Here is a 21,241-nt window from a genome sequence, read left to right as displayed (position 1 = left end):
ATGTTGCTTACGGAAAAAAATTTGGGCGATTCGACTCAAATTCAGCTCCCCAGGGGGCAAAATGCGTAAATGAAAAAACAATTTTTTGACGCTCTATTCCAGGAGATAAAAGCTTGAAATAAAGTTGAAAAGGTTTTCATGATACAGAAGTTTTGATATAAAATAGATTAGTGTCGATTTATATCACCAGTTGGCGGTAGTGAGCAAAACTGTTGTTTGACCCCGGATGACCCCGCTTTAAATTTCCCGCCGAGGTTACCTGGAGTACTATCATCAAGAAAATGGCGGTGACCTTTTTATTTCTACCGGAGCGATGATTTTGTAAGTGACAAATTTTCTTTTTTAAGCCTTTACGGAAACGTATTTTGGTACGAAACTTCACACGTTTATAGAAAAGATCAATGAGAATGTGTTCAAATGCCCTTATAACGATGAGTTCAACAGAATTTGGTCAAAACAACCTTCGAATGGAGTCAACTTTCTTTGCGAAATTGAAGCGACGACTTCATTATTTATTGTAATTTATGCAGATCTGAGTCCAGCTGATGGGTGATGTTCTGATTTGTGTTCAAACTATTGGAAACTTCGGAAATTAGTTCTATTAGTGCTACTATTCTGCAGGAGTATATTATAGCCATTGATGTTGACAGCTAAAAGCACGAAAACTTTGTTCAGGTTTCTCGTCCAATCACGTGACCTCTCCAACACTCGATAATGCACTCTTTTTGTCCACGTTTTAGGCCAATCTTCGGCCTGAACATGAAATCTAATAAGCGCAGTACTTAAATCAGATGTTTCTCTCGCCTTGAAAACTTTCCTGGGTAAAATCCATGGAGATTAGCCGAGTTAATCCACTTTTTCCGTGCCTAAAATCTCTGCCGCTGAATTCTATAAATAGAAACTATTAACATCGCGGCAGTGTGGTTCCCATTGTGCGCCCTCCCACTTCACATCATGTCAGGAACTTTTACGGAGAGAGAGGGCGTGCGGTAAGAAGAATGCCCAAAATGATGTCACGTTTTCCTGGCAATGTCTCAAGCATTGGGAAAGCATCTTTAATTCAGACAACGTTAGAACTAGAAAAACGAATATGTTATGCAAAATTAAAAGCAGATTTCACCACTAACCAGCCAAATCGGAATACGACGGCGCAAAATGTTCTCGCTTTCCTCCTGCTAAAAAACCTTGTTCCCGCACTCCTATTTTAATTTATGCCAAGGAATATGATATGATCTGTTTTCACTTTTTTGTAATTAAATGGTATTCATATAATGAGATCAATAGTAGTGTCCGTGTCAGATCCCATCATGGAGGTATAAATAATTATTTATACCTCCATGATCCCATCGTTCAACTAGTCTTCTCTCCCCAGGTGCCTCACACGGACCTTCACGTCCCCATACTCAAGACCAACTCTTACAATATCGCCCTCAAAACAACCCTGGAGTCATGAATTCACAGGTGCTCTTGTGAAATCTCAGTTCTAGTTTATTCATCAAACTTTATCGAGGGTTATCGAATCGAATGGATGTGTCGATCGTCGGGGCGGATTGATATGTGGTTAGGTTGTGCGTCCAAGGCGATTAGGTCATTCAGTTAGTTTGAGAAAGATCATGATCATGAAGATGCGTGTTGTGTTATCATAACTGGAAAATAAGTTGAAGTTATTATTAGTACTACGATTCTTACATGAGTAAAAAGTAGACGTTTTAAGCAACACAATAATGTTACTCCCATAAAAAAAACTGTCAATTCTCCTTACCACTCACAGAAGCCAAGCCATTGCTGTTAAGTTATGCAGGGGCTTAATCAATTACTTGCACTCCCTGTGGGGTGAATAACATTACCTTTTGAACGGCTTGCTGTAGGGGATGATTGGAACAGCCGGTATACCTGCTGACCTGCTGAACCGATGTTAATGTTATTTTCAATCCACAATTGCAGGTCACCTGATTTTCGAGATTTCGCGGGAAATGAAATTGTAAACAAACACATGTGTGCAGTTCAAATGTAAACAAAAATGTATTTTTGGTACTTTTGGTTGCTGGACTTGGGTTTTCCCGCAGTTAGGAGCTGGATCAAATTGGTGGTCTATTGTGCTGTTTTAGTCAGAGGTAGCCCTTGATTATGAAGGGATTTTCAAATTAAGGTGACCATGGTCTTTTATGTGCTCAGCTCACCACAGCTTTCAATACTTGATGGATCTGATGAGGCGCGCGGAACCTGACATGGCCTTACCAAGGAGCTGCTCACGGTGCTGAACATCTAGCTTGCCTGTCGACTAAGTGCCTTTTTGGCCGAGACATTGCTACATGTAGGAGGAGCACGCATTTTAAAGTTATAGTAGTGATAGTACAGTTGGTTCGAGCCATTTGGAAGCCGACATGTGAAGGCCTATCTGGGTTCTCCTTCTTCTCCGTATAAAAAGGGGCATATTGCTGACTAAGGAACAAGGCATATTGACATTGCTTCATCATCTGTATGGGACCAATTGATATACTTTTATATGCACGCATACATCGTGCCATTTCAGGGTCCGAGTCTGTGGACAATTGGTTAGATTAATTTGTCTCTTCGATATTGCTCCTTTATTGCATTAGATTTTCATCGCAATTCGATCTATTCAAGATATAGCCAATTTGAACCTGTCTGCGCCAAGGATAGATTGGTTCCAGATCGACTCACTATGACTAGGAATACGCAGTAGAGCACAATGTCATGAAAAACGACCCTTTGTATTGTAAATTCTAATCACCTGCGGGACAGGTCAATTTCTCTCAATAAAATTAATTTTGTTGACTCCTGTAATCTCTACCTTATTAAAAAAAAAAGAAAGTGGTGCTAGTCCCAAACTGGTAATTTCTATTTATTTTGACCTCTGTTAAATCAGGATACCTCTCAATTACAGACAGCATTTTGTATTTTTGTGCTGTACAACCCAGCCTGGACATACCACAGTTGTCCATGGAGAGGTCTCATCCTCTCTGACACTTTTTTTCTGTAAAGCTACTGATACAACATACTGAACTAGGGATATCTTCCGTTGCCTCCTGTAATATTTACATACCATGGCTGATTAGTTCAATCATATTTCATCCAGCTGGCAGCTCTGCATTGGAAATTTTAGTGGTATAACGTGTTCTCTTGACCTTCAAACAGTAGTATAAAGCATATATTTACTACTTTATATCCTCAGTCCTATGTTATTAGGTCATCCAGCTGAGCGCCAGGCCCTTGGGCCTCTTGTTTATTGTTTCTTGTTCCAGTCAGTTAGAATCCATTAGTCCTTTGGTCACATCAATGGATATTGGTTTCTCGTCCCTAGCATAGCAGATAAGGCCATACCAATGATATTTTTTATTGTTTCTTGTCCCAGTCATGTTAGAATCCATGGCCCTTGGGTACAGCAATAGATATTGGTGTCTTGTCCTTACCATTGCACATAAGGCCATACCAATGAATGTGTTTTATTGTTTCTTGTCCCAGTCAGTTAGAATCCATTAGTCCTTTGGTCACATCAATGGATATTGGTTTCTTGTCCCCACCATAGCAGATAAGGCCATACCAATGATATTTTTTATTGTTTCTTGTCCCAGTCATATTAGAATCCATGGCCCTTGGGCACAGCAATGGTCAGATGGATCTCAACTGAGTTCTAACATTGTGATTCAAAATCGCCTCTCAGACGTAGAGTACCTGAACTTACTAAGAGCACTAAATCCAGAACAAAAGGATTTCCTGCACCACATACTAAACTGTACAAAGGTTTCTCCACAACCTTTTTGGCTCATCGTAAGGGGAGTCTATACGATAGCGCTGTGTCCGTCGTCGTCGTCGTCGTCGTCGTCGTCGTCGTCGTCGTCGTATCCTAACAGTGGCACGTTTCTTAACTGCTAGGGCTATGAACTTGAAACTTTGTACACAGAATGCCCTAGGTCAGCTGACCTCTGACACTGATTTTCGGTCCGATCTGATTCTCTGTTTGGCCACCAGGGGGCCAAATGTTGATATCTAAAAAGTGTGATATCTCGCTTATTATTGACTTGTTTTCGATAAAACTTTTGTTGTATGTACTCATAGCAAATATACATTTTATATTATACGGGTTTTTAATTTGACCTTGTTTTCAAGGTCGCAGAGGTCATATGGCGTAAATTGGCCATTAGAGTGTAAACTATGGCACGTTTCTTAACCACTAAAGCTATGAACTTGAAAATTGGTACATATAACCCCCTATATCACATAGCCTCTGGTGCTGAATTTTGGTTCGATCTGATTCCTAACTTCGCCACCAGGGGGCCAAAAGTGGAAATCTAAAAAGTGTGATATCTCGCTTATAAGTGACTTGTTTTCGATAAAACTTTTGTTGTTGGTACTCATAGCAAATATACATTTTATATTATACGGGTTTTCAATTTGACCTACTTTTCAAGGTCACAGAGGTCATATGGCGTAAATTGGCCATTAGAGTGTAAACTATGGCACGTTTCTTAACCACTAAAGCTATGAACTTGAAACTTGGTACATATAACCCCCTATATCACATAGCCTCTGGCGCTGAATTTTGGTTCGATCTGATTCCTAACTTTGCCACCAGGGGGCCAAAAGTGGAAATCTAAAAAGTGTGATATCTCGCTTATAAGTGACTTGTTTTCGATAAAATTCTTATGGTAGGTACTGTTTGGAAGAATACATCACATATTTTACGGGTTTTCAATTTGACCTACTTTTCAAGGTCACAGAAGTCATATGGCGTAAATTGGCTGTTAGAGTGTAAACTATGGCACGTTTCTTAACCAGTAAAGCTATGAACTTGAAACTTGGTGCATATAACCCCCTACATCAGATAACGTCTGATGTCGAATTTTGGCCTGATCTGATTCTTTATTTGGCCACCAGGGGGCCATAACGGAAAAAGGAAGAAGTGCAATATCTTGCCTATTTGAGTGAATTGTTTTCGATAAAATTTTATGGCAGGGACTCCTAGCAAGGATACATCACATTTCCTATGATTTTTGGATTTGACCTCCTTTTCTGGGTCACAGAGGTCAAATGGCGTAAATTGACCGTTCGAGTGTAACTATGGCACGTTTCTTAACTGCTAAAGCTATGAACTTGAAAGTTGGTACATGTAACCCCCTACATCAGATAATCTCTGACACCGAATTTTGGCCTGATCTGATTCTTGATTTGGCCACCAGGGGGTCAAAACTGAAAAAGTAGGACGTGCAATATCTCGCTTATTAATGACTTATTTCGATGAATTTTTTATTGCAGGGACTCTTAGCAATCACACGATATTGATCTTGTTGATGTCATAGACAATTATTGGTTGGATCATAAACTTATATATACTGCCCTGTCTTATTACTTGACATCAATACACATCTAAAAAAAGTCTTCATGCCTGATTGTGTTCACCATATTCACCTCTAAACTAAGCATGATCCTGCCTAATAAAAGATGTATACGGTGAGCACAATGGCCCCTGGCCGTTTCATTACATCTTCTTGTCAGGTGGAGCTGGAGTTGGTAAAAGCCACCTGTTGAAGGCAACCTACCAAGCACTCAGTCGCTACTTTGACACTCTTCCTGGTGAAAACCCTGATGAAAAGAAAGTTTTCATTGCAGCACCAACTGGGAAAGCAGCTTTCCAAGTTAATGGCTCAACACTTCATTCTCTACTACATATCCCTGCAAACCATGGACTTGAGTCATGCAACACCTTAGATCAGAGTACTCTCAATAGTCTACGGTGCTTATTCACTAAACTTCAGGTACTAATAATTGACGAAATTTCGATGGTCGGAAGAATGATGTTCAATCTGATCGACTGCCGCCTACGTCAAATCTTTGGAAGTCAACAACCATTTGCAGGAATAAGCCTTCTGTTAGTTGGTGATCTGTATCAACTACAGCCCGTCCTAGATCAGTGGATATTTCTACAAACCAACAAACTCTATGGGCAGCTGCAAACAAATCACTGGCAAAACCTCATCCAGCTCTACGAACTTAAAACAATCATGCGACAAAAAGAAGATGCTGACTATGCACAAACTTTAAATCGTCTTCGAGAAAATCATGAGTGATTTGTCACTTATCTCAAAAAGAATAGTCACCTCAGAACAAAAAGACATCCATGAGGTCATTCACCTTTACAGTTCTAATGCCCTTGTCGATCAACACAACAACTTGGCTCTTTCTCGTATCACTGAAACATTTTCAACAGAATCTCAAGCTGTGGACTACACAATCGGTGATGTGTCACAAAAGGTCAATGAGAAAATCATTGATATTGCCAAGGAATATCCACCACAAAAAACTCAGAATCTCCAGACAAATCTACCTCTCAAAGTTTCAGCAAAGTACATGATCATACAGAATGTTGATACTGAAGACGGTTTGACCAACGGTGCCACATGTACACTTGAGTACATAACCACAAATCAGGATAAACCTCAAATTGTGTGGCTCACTTTCCCTGACCCAAACATGGGTAAAGCTGCCAGGCAAGAAAATCAACATTTGTATGCTTCAGATACTAACATCAATCGAAGCTGGACTCCAATATTTCAAGTCACTCGACAGTTTCAAGTTGGAAAGTACAAAAATGTAAGAGTAATGCTCGGACAATTTCCAATCAAACCAGCCGCAGCAATTACCATTCACAAATCCCAAGGTATGTCTCTAGCAGAAGCTGCCATCTCATTTCAAGGTAGAATACAGAGACAGATGATATATGTTGCTCTCAGTAGGCTCACCTCACTCCAAGGCCTGCATCTTCTTGATTTTCCCCCATCGAAAATTCAAGTTGATGAAAGAGTACAAAAGGAAATGAAGCGCCTTCGAACAGACAAACAACTCACAATTGCCCACTTTCCTCCAAGAACAGATGACACAATGCTTATCGTGTGTCATAATGCACGATCACTGCATAAACATATTGGAGACTTAAACTCTGATCACAGAATCCACACTGCAGATGTCCTCATCATTCAGGAAACGTGGGCACTTCACACTGATTCACTGCACGATTACACCATTCCATCATTCTTGCCCCCTCTCACACTTTACCACTCAACCCAAGTGGATCATCGGCCACACTGCGGAATCTTCATCTACCTCAAGCCACATGTGTCAGTCGCCTCATCTCACCAATATACTTCAACAGGTGTTGAAGCCATCAGTCTGACAGTCACTCGTCCACAACAGGACTTGGAACTTCGAACAATTTATTGCCACCCTCCTGGCAGTCTTACCAAAGTCAAGGAAACAATGGCAAACCTTCCACACTCAACACCCAATATGACACTTTTAGGAGACTTCAACATAGACCACTTAAAAAATACTCATATAAAGCCTCTTCAACAGTACCTACATACATACTTCAATGCAAAATCCACAGGCTTGCAAGAAACAACTGATCACCACTCTGGACTAGATCATATTTATACTTCAATAAAAGAATTTCAGTCAGGAGTCCTGGAAACATATTGGAGTGACCACAAAATGGTATGGCTACAAATCTAAACTGTTACTAATGCCAACCACGTACATGTACACTACATACTTGACTTAGAATAGCAAATGTTTATTCCTCATGTCCATGCAGTGACCAGATTATTACTCATCGGGCAAATAACGAACTGACTAATACAAGGACTAACAGTCGTTCATTCACGGGATGCCACCTCCAAGCACTAATCACCACTGTTTCCATAAACATGAAGATGTCCACCCCCTCGGATTTATACTGAAATCTTCACTGGCTGAAATCAGCATCACGGTACAACAATTCATCACTAGTTAGTTCAGGTATATACTAGTACTCTCAAGAGAGTCTTGCTACTTATACAGCCATACATATGCAATGAAGACTACAGCCATCTTCATCATGCACCATTTACTTACAGTAAGGTACTTGCTGTTACACTTCAGTTCAGTTCATTCTCAATGTTTTCAGACGCGATGAATAATTGAGAAATGACACACATTCTAATATACTAGTACACAAAATGCATCAATGATTAAATACAGATGCTTGTAGTCTTCATCACATATCTATGCCTGTATAACTTCAGTTATGCTAACACCATGAAGGTACTGTAATTTCTAAATAAAAACTTCTCATATACAACTTTGAAATTATCTTTTTCTTCTTGACTGCATAAAAATCATTCCCACAACCATTTTCAACCTGAACACTTCTTACTTCATATTGCACATCTTTTCAACTCTCCCAACCCTTCCTATTCCATATTGCAAACTAAACAAAAATATAATTTTCGAAAACCTGGTTATTTGCCACGCCCAGCGTGCATCTTGTTCTGTTCTACAGTAGTCTTGGGGAGATAGTCGTTAGAGTGCCAGGCTCATAATCAGGAGGAGATTTGTTTCAATTCTCGGAACAAACACCGTTGTTTTGTCTTTGTGTCTTAGACTTCGAGCTTGGCACTTAACCCTACTTACTTGCTTCTCTCCACACAGGAGTAGATGGGTACCGTGGTGGAAAACTATGAATTTCTGTCCTGAGCGCTGTATAGCTGCAGCTCGGACTTGTAATACTCACAGATAGCAGAGCTTAAATCATGTATATACAGGCCAATAGCTAGGGGTATAGATGTGAAGCGCTTTGAGCAACTACAAAAAGTAAGTGGTATAAAAGTCTCATAATTGTTATCATTTTGTTTGCAACATTTTTGGTGTCTAAAAGAGTTGTTCCATACTCAAGAAAAGACCCTTGATCCATGTTTCAAAATTCTTTATCTTTCTGCATGATTTTTGCTATATTGCAGAGGGATGCAACTTTCAAGGAAAATATTTACAACATTGCTGACGTGGCTCGACAGGCACATCTGGATAAGATTGAGACTGAAAGAGAGAAGATGAAAGAGGATGTACGTCTGCTCCAGATGAGAATCATGTAAGTTGTCAACTAATACCTGCAACTTCTAATCGATTCTTGAGGAGAGGGCATGTATTGTCATAGGAATTATGCTTTAACCACTAGGACTTTGTACACATGACCCCCCAGGTCAGGTGACCCCTGACACTGACTTTTGATCTTATCTCATTCCCAACTTGGCCATCAGGCTGCCATAGTAAAAAAAACCTAAAAAGTGCGATATCTTGTTTTTAAGCGACTCATTTTTGCTAAAAAATTTATGATAAGTACTCCAAGCAAGGGTACATCACATATCATAATCATACGGATTTTTGATTTGCTCTAATTTTCAAGGTCGCAGGGGTCAAGCGGCGTTAATTTGCCAGTTGAGTGTAATTGTGGCGTGTTTCTTTACCACTAAAGCTATGAACTGGAAACTTACTTAACATGACACCCTACATCAGTTAGCCTCTTACACTATATTTCAGTCCAAACTGATTGTAGAATTGGCCACCAGGGGGCCAGAACTAAAAAGGTAAAAAGTGCAATATCTCACGTCTTAGTGACTTGTTTTCGATAATATTTTTATGGTAGGTACTCCAATCAAGGATACATCACATGTCATGTGTTTTTGATCTGACCTGCTTTAAAAGGTCGCAGAGGTCAAATGGCATAAATTGGCTGTTTGAGTGTAACGATGGCACGATTTATTAACTTGAAACTTATTACACATGACCCTCTCCATCAGATAACCCCAGACACCGAATTTCGGTCTATTTTGATTCTGGATTTGGCCACCAGGGGCCAAAACTGAAACGGTAAAGAGTGCAGTATCTCACTTACAAATGACTTGTTTTTAGCTCACCAGTCAAGTGAGCTTATATGATACCGTGGCGTCTGTCATCGTCAGTCGTTAACTTTTGATAAAAGAGTGGCACGTTTCTAAACCACTTGACCTAGAAAGTTCATACCCCTAGGCAAGACCTTCTTTCAAAATAAAAAGAAGCGCAATTAGACTGCTTGTCTGCCATAAAGGTGGCACTCTTTGAAAACCTTTTTTTTGGCTATATCTTATGAATGTCATTGATACGTGTACAGCCTGGAATAACAAATGACCCACAAGACATAAGAGTAGTTACAGTTACCTATATACCGGGTGAAAGAGTTAATAAAGAAGTCGTTCCTTAAAGGTGTACTACGTTCATAATTACTTGTGGTCCAGTTAAATAGAAATCCACTAATACACAATGCCGTAGTGCTGTTATTGTGAATACAAATTTGATTAAACTTGGTGTTCATAGTATTTGTATATAAGTCTACCAAATGGCAATGTTGAAATTTATATTTTGTACATATTTCTGCAATTGGAAATTTTTTATTTCAATTACAAATTCAAAATTTTTAACGAACGGCGTAGGCCTTTAACCCAATCTTGTCCATAATTTCCAACTAAAATAATTCAAGGTTCCAAAAGTAAATTAAAATATGTATTCATGGTTCATAACCCGAATAGCGAGTCTGTGCCAAATATGGAACATCCGGGACATCACCAAAGTTCCTTTCATAGTACAACACGTGGCACGCACTGCAGCTGGGATGGCTAAGAGTGACGTCACAGAAATGCCTCCCTGTACAACGGTCATGAATATGACCAGCCAGAAAATAATCCGGATCTCTTACTGACAGATAATTAATACTAACATGTACATTGATACAGTTGGCTCTAAACCACAACATTTTCAAACGGTACTGCTTGGGTCGGCCACTGGTGGCTCTTCATTACTTACATGTATAACCTGTCTTGGATGTTTTAATCGAGGGTTTATGTCATCTGAAACAAAACTATTATTTACCTCCCAAACCAGGATCTGACATAAGCAGCCAGGAAAACCCCCAATTTTGGAACAAAAACTACCCGACTTGCAAATCATACTGTCACCGGACTGATTATACTCCTCACCTCACTTTTTTGGGGTGTGGATTGAAGCTTATGTTAAAATATTCCATTGACACGGATGTGCATACCTCTTCTTTGGGAGTGATCCTCCCCAGGATGTGGCGGATGACGATACTTGTGATTGTTTGAACACATAAAATAATACTGTCATCTTTTCCTAATGTGGCTTAGAACAATAAGACAAATAGGAAAGAAAGAAGGAAATATTGGCGTGCTAGGAATTCATTGACCCATTGAGGGTGAAGATTAACAAAGGTCGTGATTTTCTTATACCTAAAGACCTAGAGTAAAAACAAAATTTAAAAATCATCAAAACGTTCAGAAGTGTAGTTTGCTAATGAAACAGGAGAAGAATAAACATATTGAAATAAAAAGCTGCCAATTCCTTGAAGGGGCAGTAGAAGTATTCCAAACCATATCTCAAAATTTCAAAGTATATTTATATATTTTAGTTATTAATTCTAAAACACCTGAGTGAAAATATGTTTCATTTTCATAATGGATAATTCATACAGCCTGGTTTTCACCACAGATGTTTGGGTGAGATATTCTAAAAGGCCTTAGTCACAGTATATCATTGTTTCTAATACAAAATACATTACGCCTCGTTTTGATCGGAGCGGTCTTGGTATCGTAACCAATGACCGCCTGGGTAGGTATAAAATTCTGAATTTTAGCAGACGAATTATTTTCACCAAGAAGCAACGACTCAGCCCCACAAAACAATGTCAAGAACACGAGATTTTGAAGTATTCCCCGATATATTGGGATTTGTGAAGTAGGGAGGATACCCGAGGACTCTTTCGAGGTCGTCAGTCAGGATTCAGAAGAGGTCAAAGACGAGGAAATGGTAGAAATCGAGCTAGCAGACTGGAAATTCCCTTGCTGCGTGACGTCATCTTCACAAGCAACAATATGGCGGAGTTCCGGACACCAGGCTGGATCATTCTTTGACGAAAACGGAACATATATACCTTTCAAATCGTATTTAATTTGTTTAATTTTGAAACCTTTTAGAATAGAAATTAATACCTCGCTGTCGGTCATTGGTTGTATAATCAAGACGACTCGGGTAGACCTCAAATTACGTCCAAAACCCGAGGCGCTTCGCCGAGGGTTTTGGACTGCATTTTCGGTCTACCCGAGCGGTCTTGATTATACAACCAATGACCGCCAGCTCGGTATTAATTCCTTAAACCCAAACCGCTTGGTTTGGTGCAAAATGTGGAAGCATTTCAAAAGCATTTGAACCACATTATTGGATATTTAATTTGAGATGTTTTGGATAGAAATTAATACCTTACTGTCAGTATTGATTGTCTCACCTAAACCGCTCGGGTGGAGCTAAAATATTGGCCAAAACCTTCGCCATGCCTTGGTTTTGGTCTGAATTTTAGCTCCACCCTCGCAGTTAGGGTGAGACAACCAATACCTCCAGTTCGATATCAATTCCTTAAACCAGGGGATCACTTTGTTTGTGCTTGTTTCTAAAGCAGCTATTGTAATTGTTGTTGTTTTTGTTGTAGAGCACGTCAAGAGGAATTCCATGAATATCAATTAAAGCTGAAGAAAGACATGGAGTCGAGCATACAGTAAGTTGTAATGAGTTTAACTGCTACATCTCGGTGGGACACATATAGATGACAAAATGGTGATGTCTTATCCTTGCCTTGCATCGCTAACAACCACAATGGATTTGCTGTTGTTGTTGTTTACAGTTTTAGAGTGGTACACCTCGATGAAACGCATTTCATGGGGTATAGTAAGGCAGTTAGGGAAACAAAAATGATTGTCCCCCGGAGATTCAGAGGGAGACTTGCAATAAACAGGCGTTCACTGCTTGCCATCTACTTTGACCACTAGACTCTTAACTGTAAGTAGGTCATTTTGTGTCATTCAGACTTACCTATGGAACACTTTTGCATGTTACTCTATTTGGGCTCAAACACAAGAGTATCCCTTTAATTTTCTAAAGGGAGAACTGAGTTAACAGCTCGGCCGCCAGGTGGCGCCCTGACCGATCCCGCGAGATCGCGCCGATCTCATGCCGCCATATTCCGTCTTTACTCTTGTGCTTCTACGAAGCACATCGTTTTTTCAAAGCTGCCGTGAATTCGATTTAAAACCAAATTCAACCAGCCAAGTCTAGACAATTTTTGGGTTCATTCACCTACGGAGTAGACCGCCAAACTAATCTTGGCATTAGTATTGTCCAGTCTATTTAATTATAGACATTTCTTAGCTAGCTAAGTCGACCCGGCTCCATTATTTTGATCTTGGTAGGGTAGATTTACGTAGGCTATTCTCCTCTCTATTGTAATGAACAAGACTCAGATCCATTGCAATAGTGTTTAATTCAAGTAGGCATGTTTTCCTTTCCATTAATAATTGCGTCCTTTCTGGCCTACTTGGGGTTCCCAGTGTTTTTATTGTCATTGGTACCATTTTTTATATGGCGTACCCCTCCGACGGCATCCTTTGTCTCACCACAAAGGACTTCGTCTGGTGGCGGGAAACGGGCCGCGAAGACGCCTAAACCCTCTTCCGGTTCCGTTTCCGGGCAGATAACCCGGAGGTCTACCAGACCTTCCGCCACCACCCCTTCCGTCAGCCGAGTTCCGGTTCCGGCCGCGGCTGCGTAGGATGCAGGATCAGACATTATCAATGTCTGTGGTCCCAAGGGAGACTTACATCCAGTAAGTCTCCAAGGGTTTAATATACCCCGACCTCAGGGAACCTTCCGGTTCCTCTGTCGTCCGCTCCCCCGAGTACAAGCCCTTTGTACCCGGGGGAGCACCCTGCTTCCGGTCCGCCGATTGCAGTTCCGGTTGCTGACGCGGGTTCCCGTGTATCAGTAACCAAAGACCCTACTGGGGGGTTTTCTCAGTCTTTACTGCGAAATAACCCCAGTCCTCACGGACACAGTAGAGTAGGGACGGACTTTATAACGCCACCTCCGAAACGCCATGCGTCTTCGGTAACAGCGTTTCCGCCCTCCGTACCTCCTTCTTAAAGGGCAACCGGTAGCTCCATGCCAGCGAAGGAGTTACGGGCATTTCCGGTTTCCGACTTCGTCCTACCGGAAATGCAGGCACCTCCCTACGTTGGCCAACCTCTTAGGTGGAGCCAACCGGAAGTGCCACCCCCTCCTCTTAGCAGAGGCGTCGTTCCCATGGAACGAGCTACGCAGAGGGGACATCTGAACTCTTGTTCAGAATATGGGCGTCTTCCGCTTCCGGAAGACCCATTCGCCCGTACATACGGCTTCTAGGGTTTGCCTATGTGCCCACCCTCTCCTCAACCGCCCGTCGTTGAGAGAAGCCACACGTCGGGTCCGGAACCCGAGTCGAGACAGCAACTGTCCCAGCTCATCGAGATGGTGGCGGGTCTTACTGATTGACTCAGCCATCTGGAGCAGGGTTCCGGTTCCTCTGTTGCGCCTGGTCCCATCGGATACCCACCATCCGACTCCTCTATTTTAGAGGAATTTTCTGAGAATGAGAGTTCTCAGCCAGGCTACCGCTCCCCAATCAGGAGGAGCTGTCACCAGAGGAGGCCAGTATCCTGTCGGATATGAGGACACTCAGATCCTTGATCAGAGCGTACCTCCCGCAGGATCTGTGCCCTACCTCGCCGGAACTGCCAGCCTTATCGCCACCGACCTTTTCACTTTGGGGACAGGAAGTGGATCCCAATCCACAGGTCTCTCAGGGCTCCACTCGGGCCCTTGAATTCCTTCCTCCCTCCCCGTCGATGGTAGCAGTCTCTGAACTTTTGGAGCGTACAATCAGAGACTCCCAAGGCGTACTTCCATCCCTGTCCTTCCGGGAGCCGGACCGGAAGCTTGGTGTAAACCGGGGAAGTTGTTCACGGCACAACTCCCTCCCGTTAGGCAGTACCGCGCTGACTATTATCGAGTCAGCTTGGCCGGCTGTCCAGCTGCAGCATCGACTTCCACATTAAAGGACGATGTACAGCTGGACCAACTTGTGCCTAGGGTGACCTCCTCCTCGGCTTACCGAGAACTTAGAGCACAAGAGGGTCTGGCCAAAAACATGTTAGCGGTGCTCTCCTACGCAGAGCACACTAACCTGGCCCTAGCCAGATCCCTAAAGGATAATGAGTCACTATCTGATGACACAAAATCGCTTGTGACATCCTTGTCACATTTTATTAGGCCTGCTATTGCTCTGTCTGCCAAGACAGCAGCAAATAGCGTCCTACTCCGTAGAGATGCCGCCCTAGGCTCTCTCAATGTCATCAGATCCCTCCAGCTGGAAGGGGCCTTAAGAACCGCTCCTATGGACGGTTCTTTCCTGTTCGCAGATTCTGTACAGGAGGCGGCTCAAGTTTGGGACAAATTATATGCCCCCACTGCGACACAGAGGGCCAAGACCTCTCTACCTAACGCTAGAAAGATAGAGAGGCCCCAGCAGGCATCGGGTTCAATCCCGTACGCCAGGCAGGTCCTGCCTAGGCCTATCCCGCCTAGTCAGCCTGCTCCTGCTGGATCCTTCCGACGGGAAGCGGAGGGTCGCCGGACTGGGAAGAGGAAAAATACTTCCTCTAACCAGGGTGGTTCCGGTCCGACTAGGCACTCCTTTCGTCAAAGGGGTGCAGGCCGGAAGAAGTGACTCCCCCCTCCTTTCTCCTCCCGGACGCAAAAAGGAGCCGACGTGGTAGTCGGGGGCCGTCCGCAAAAATTTGCAGACGTTTGGGACGATTTGTGCCCCAAGGGGTCCCCAGTCCCAAACATGTTGAGGTACGGAGTGAAACTAGATTTCAACCGTACCCCCCCCCCCCCCCCCCCCCGACTACCATATATCCAACCTCAGTTCAGCCACCAAAGGACCCAGTCAAGGCCTCTGCCCTCCAAGCAGAGGTCGCGACATTACTGGAGAAGCAAGCTATCCAGGTCCTTCAAAATCCATGTTCCCCCGGCTTTTACAGCCACATTTTCTTGGTTCCCAAGAAAGCAGGGACATGGAGGCTGATCATAGACCTTTCAAGGTTAAACACCTTCTTAAATGTTCCTCATTGCAAGATGGAAACCACCAGGTCTATAGCAACGGCGATACAGCCCAACGATTGGGCGGTATCGATGGATCTACCGGATGCGTACTTACATGTACCGATCCATCCAGACTATCAACACTTCCTTCGTTTCCATTACGAAGGAAAGACGTATCAATTCAGGGCCCTGCCGTTTGGTCTGGCATCGGCACCCCTAATTTTTACAATGATAGTCACAGCCTTCGTCGCTCCCTTTCACGTGATGGGGTTCAAGCTCCATCACTACCTAGACGATTGGCTACTCCGTTGCAAATCGCGGAAACTACTACTGCAACAACTTCATGTTCTAAAGCAAAAAGTAGTCTCCGCAGGTTGGATTATCAACGAAACAAAGTCAGAATTCACGCCATCCCAAGACTTCGTTTACGTTGGAGTTCGGTTCCTTACGGCCATAGGGAAAATGCTGCCCCCCCCTAGACAGGATAAAGAAAATTCTTCATCTCGTCGCAGAATTCAATGGAAGGATTCAAGCTCCCGCAAGGCGATGCTTGAGCCTTTTGGGCCTTCTGAATTCGGCAGCAGAAAAAATCCCTCTTGGCCGTCTATATATGCGTCCCATCCAGATGTTTCCGATGTCTCTATGGAAACCCCACAGGGACCCATTAGACAAGTTGGTATTGATACCTCAATACCTTCTAAAGAACGTCTGGAACTTCTGGGAGTCCCTGTTCACAGATGCCTCTCTACTAGGGTGGGGAGCACATCTGAACAACGGGGACAGGTCCATAAGGGGTCTATGGACAAGGGAGGAGACCAATCTTTCAATAAATATATTGGAAATGAAGGCTGTCCTTCTTGCCGTGAGGGCTCTTTCCCTTCACCTGAAGAATCGGAGAGTAACCCTGTTCTCCGACAATTCTACAGTTGTAGCATATGTCAGGAGACAGGGAGGCACAAAGTCCGGCATTCTTTGCCAGCTAACTTGGGAGATTTACCATCTTTGTGCCGACCTTGGAGTATCGATATGTGCCAGACACATAACGGGCAAACGCAACATCCTTGCCGACGCCCTGTCCCGTCAGGACAAACTAGTCCAGACAGAGTGGACACTCCATCAGGAGATTGTAGACGACCTTTGTCGCCTTTGGCAATCTCCGAAGGTAGATCTGTTCGTCACCAGGCTGAACAATCGCCTTCCCATCTATTACTCTCCACTTCCGGACGAAGAGGCCCTGGAAGTCTACAGCCTTACAGCCTCTTGGGTCGGGCTGAACGCATATGCGTTTCCACCCCTCCCTCTCATCCAACCAGTCCTGAACAAGATCTTGACCAGCCACCCGGTGAGAATAACTCTCATCGCACCTTGCTGGCTAAATCGGGCCTGGTTCCCAGCTTTGCTGGAGCTCCTGATAGACCACCCCAGGAGTCTTCCTACTTGGAAGCACCTCCTGTGGCACCCCCTGGGGAGATGCTACCACCAGAACCCTGGATATTTCAAGTTTCACGCCTGGAACTTATCCAGTTGCATCTCCACTAGAGAGGCTTTTCGGACATCGCTGTCAAACGCATGTCCGCACCTCAAAGGGGGTCAACCCTTGATGTGTATCAAGGAAAGTGGTCTACCTTCACTTCCTGGTGCAGGGAGAACGGAGTTAATCCGATCTCTCCCACTATATACAGATTAGTTGATTTCTTTATAGAATTATTCACGGAAAGACAACTATCTGTCACGGCTATAAAAGGGTACAAGTCCGCCATCGCTTCTACCCTCCGTGTTTTAAGCACCTGGGATCTTCGTTGGGAGGACCAAATAACCCCTCTTTTCAGAGAAATGTTATTAGAGCGTCCTAGACCGGTTCACAACACCCCTAAATGGGATCTTTCTGTTGTCCTTAAGGTGCTCATGAGGCATCCTTTTGAACCCATGTCTATTTCATCCATGAAATATCTGACACTCAAAACGGTCTTTATAGTAGCCTTGGCTACCGCCCAACGGAGATCAGAGCTCAATCCACTTTCTTTTAAGAAGCTGGCTTTTAGAGAGGGAGGGGAGGTTATCCTGGCTTTCATACCAGGCTTTCTGGCGAAGAACCAGAGACCTGCCGCCTCTCGGCCCCCGGTTACTATTCCCTCTCTGTCAAGAACGATCTCTTATGATCTTCCTGACAGAACTTTATGTCCCGTCAGGGCCCTAAAGTTCTACATAAATAGGACAAAACCTCCCAGTATCCGCCAGGGGAGAGAGCGTTTGTTTTTGTCCTATAAGGAGGGAAATAAACGAGAGATAGCGGTCGCCACTATTTCAAGGTGGATTGTGGAGACTATTCGTCTTTCCTACAACACCTTGAAGACTTCCTCTGATCTTCGTGCGCTAACTAACATCTCAGCGCACGAAGTTAGAGCACTAGCCACCTCCTGGGCTAACTACCGAGGAGTTGCTCTTCAAGAAGTCGTTTCCGCTGCATGTTGGAGTAATCACTCCACATTCTCTCGTTTCTACCTACGTGTCTGCGATTGTGTCTGCGGGGCATGGCATGTTGTTTGATCCTGGCAAGATCAAAGAGGGGGGGAGCCCGATTGAAGAGTCAAACGCGCATCTTGCGCCATATTTTGATATGCCCTATCTTCAACAATCCGGGCAACCCCTAGTAGACAAGAAAGGACGCAATTTCTTATTGTTGTTTAGTAATAACTCATTCAACACCCTCGAACATGCCTTACTTGCTCTAAGCTCTGTTGCCGGAAAGAAGATGGTTTTTATTATGCAATTCTGGCGCTTTCCGGAGAATCGGTCTATTACTCTCTATAAATACGATTGTAATACCAAGATCAAAATACCGGTCCCCCGGTTCTCCCCATTTCTTTCCCCTGGCAGTCCTCCTTAGCTACTATGCCGGTGGTGCCTCCTTGATGGAACAACAGCTCAGCCTTAGGTAAGTCCTCGTTTCCCACCTCCAATAGGTTGCTGGGATTCGATGCAAAAGTGTTCCATAGGTAAGTTTGAATGACACAAAATGCCCATTTCCTTACAAGAAATGGCCATTTTGTTAGTTCATACTTACCTATGGAACACGGCCCTCCCGCCGTCCCCACAAACGGGACATACTCTTTGTTAACGCTCAAGAGTAAGACTGAATATGGCGGCATGAGATCGGCTCGATCGCGCGGGATCGGTCAGGGCGCCGCCTGACGGCCGAGCTGTTAACTCAGTTCTCCCTTTAGAAAATTAAAGGGATACTCTTGTGTTTGAGCCCAAATGGAGTAACATGCAAAAGTGTTCCATTGGTAAGTATGAACTAACAAAATGGCCATTTCTTGTAAGGAAATGGGCAATTTCTATCATAGGTTCTATGATTAAAATCATGAGATCCATCAAGTACCACACAGGCTTTTGAATTGACCAACATACCAAGGTCACAGATGTCAAACTCTAAGTAGGTCAAATGTAATCCTAAGTGGAGGTCATAGATCAAGAAACCTTCATTGTGTGACTTCTAAAGCATGCCATCAATTTTTCACAACAGCTAGAATTGATTAAAGACTAATTGACTCTAATTTGCAACAATTTTACAACATGTTGTAAGACGCGTTTTGCTCTGTACACACTACGCAACATTTTTGCAACATTTGTTGCAACTGGAAATGTTGTAAAAATGTTGCTAATATTTTACTAGTGTACACAGGCCTTTAGGCAATAATAGAGTTGGGTAGAGCATTTTGTTAATGTTACCCTTTTAGTTAGGGAAACTGGTGCCTTCTGCATTAGGTGGACCCCACTTACTCATCTGTCAGACCGACCTCACACGTCGGCAGTAAAGTTTAAGGTCCAGTCTGCGAGATTTACCCATTTCTACCCAGCCAAAAGCGGGTGATTGGGCTAGTCTCTCCATGTGATTCAATTCACATGGATTCTTGTGTCGCGGTGCTGAAAGGCTCCCTCCACAAGGGCAGACTACAACCGGTGGCACTAAAGTATGGAAGAAAGACAGAAGACGACCAATTTGCGAAAAGGATCATCATCATCATCATCATGGTAACAGCTGAGGATGAATCATGTTGCTGTGTGTAGAATTGATGGTCCAATATAGGTTAGGTTATCTGTTTGCGCACACATTGCAAGGGTGGAGCTTGCTTGAAGTAGATTGCGCCAGTCTACCGTAATTCACTGTTTCACATCCAGAAGCTAATATCCTTAGGCTTTGAGTCCTTAGTTTAGTAGAGTTTGACGAGTAATGTAATATATACGAACAGCGCAGCAACAACTCAGCTGAGCGCCAGGCCCTTGGGTCTCTTGTTATTATATCAGTCCGTGAGCGTGCATCTTGCAATTTATAATCTATTAGTCCTTAAAGGATTAACATATTTTTGACCTTGACTTAATTTCCAAGGTTACTTAGGTCAAATATTTGTAACCATATTCCTGTTATTGACAACAGGTCAGTGCGTGGCCCCTTGCCATTTCATTACATGTTTGTAAACACTTAGACATTCTGTGCTCAATATTTGCTCAGAGCCTCGTGGGTTAGTGCACTGCCTGTGCTTGCTGTTGCCAACAGCATCCACTATTGGTTTTAATGGCCCTTTTATTAAACACCCATTCGTTTTAGTATACTATCCTAGATTGAGATGAAGAGTATCCTGGTGATCCAACAATAGAGGTACATACCAAGTGCTTTTTTTTTCAGGCATTTGGGTCAGCTTCCAGACACATTTCCTAAAGTCAGGGTACTTAAACCAGACTCGATAGAGTTTATAGATGATGGTGAGAATGTGCCACTGTATAGAGAGTCACTCCATGATGATTTCTTCCCAGGACAGGCGACTCGACATAAACCAAGACTGGATTATAAAAATATAAAGAATCCAGATGAGGTAGGTCTCAACTTTCTGAAGTGGGGCCTGATTAACAAAGTCCTTAAGATTTTACACAAATGTAAAAAGCTCACTTAAAGGGGAGCTCCAGGAATGAATGTTAGAATACCAAATCGAAAAGAAACAGCGTGATTACACACTATGATAATTCCCCACTTTAAAATGTTGGTTGAGGTGAAAAAACCCCCAACAATTCACTACCTAAAATAAATTTTGTAGTTCCTTTCTTTCCACTTTCCACCAGGGGCCCAAAACTGAAAAGGTAAAAAATGCAATATCTTTTATATAAGTCACTTGTTTTCAATGATATTTTTATTGTAGGTACTCCAAGCAAGGATACATCACATGTCATACCAATTTTGATTTGACCTATATATTATACATGCAGAATGTTTCTTAACCCATATGGAGGCAAGCACTTAATATTTCTAAACCCCAGAATGGGGCAAGCCATTTCAGGTAATGGCAACCAATTCAGAAAAACAATAATAACAACACAGTGGACCAAGGTAGAA

The 21,241-nt window shown here is 43.0% G+C and overlaps 1 protein-coding gene across 3 annotated transcripts in view; it reads left to right on the top strand.

The window, feature by feature from the left end:
• LOC135486865 (protein phosphatase 1 regulatory subunit pprA-like) overlaps positions 1-21,241 on the top strand; it is a 92,748-nt gene that overhangs the window by 26,951 nt on the left and 44,556 nt on the right. For 2 of the 3 annotated variants that reach the window (XR_010446750.1, XM_064769977.1), the window contains exons 7-10: positions 8,796-8,923; positions 12,368-12,433; positions 20,540-20,726; positions 20,971-20,988. Coding sequence is in view for 2 of the 3 variants with exons in the window: in XM_064769977.1 (XP_064626047.1) it covers positions 8,796-8,923; positions 12,368-12,433; positions 20,540-20,726; positions 20,971-20,988 (399 nt within the window). In the remaining variant the exon portion in view is untranslated. The remainder of the gene's footprint in view (positions 1-8,795; positions 8,924-12,367; positions 12,434-20,539; positions 20,727-20,970; positions 20,989-21,241) is intronic. The other variant, XM_064769978.1, reaches the window with a different exon arrangement.

The sequence above is a fragment of the Lineus longissimus genome, chromosome 4, assembly GCF_910592395.1.
Source record: "Lineus longissimus chromosome 4, tnLinLong1.2, whole genome shotgun sequence".
Lineage (NCBI taxonomy): Eukaryota > Metazoa > Nemertea > Pilidiophora > Heteronemertea > Lineidae > Lineus > Lineus longissimus.
Note: the sequence above shows the minus strand (reverse complement) of the source record. Positions and strands in the feature narration are given on the sequence as shown.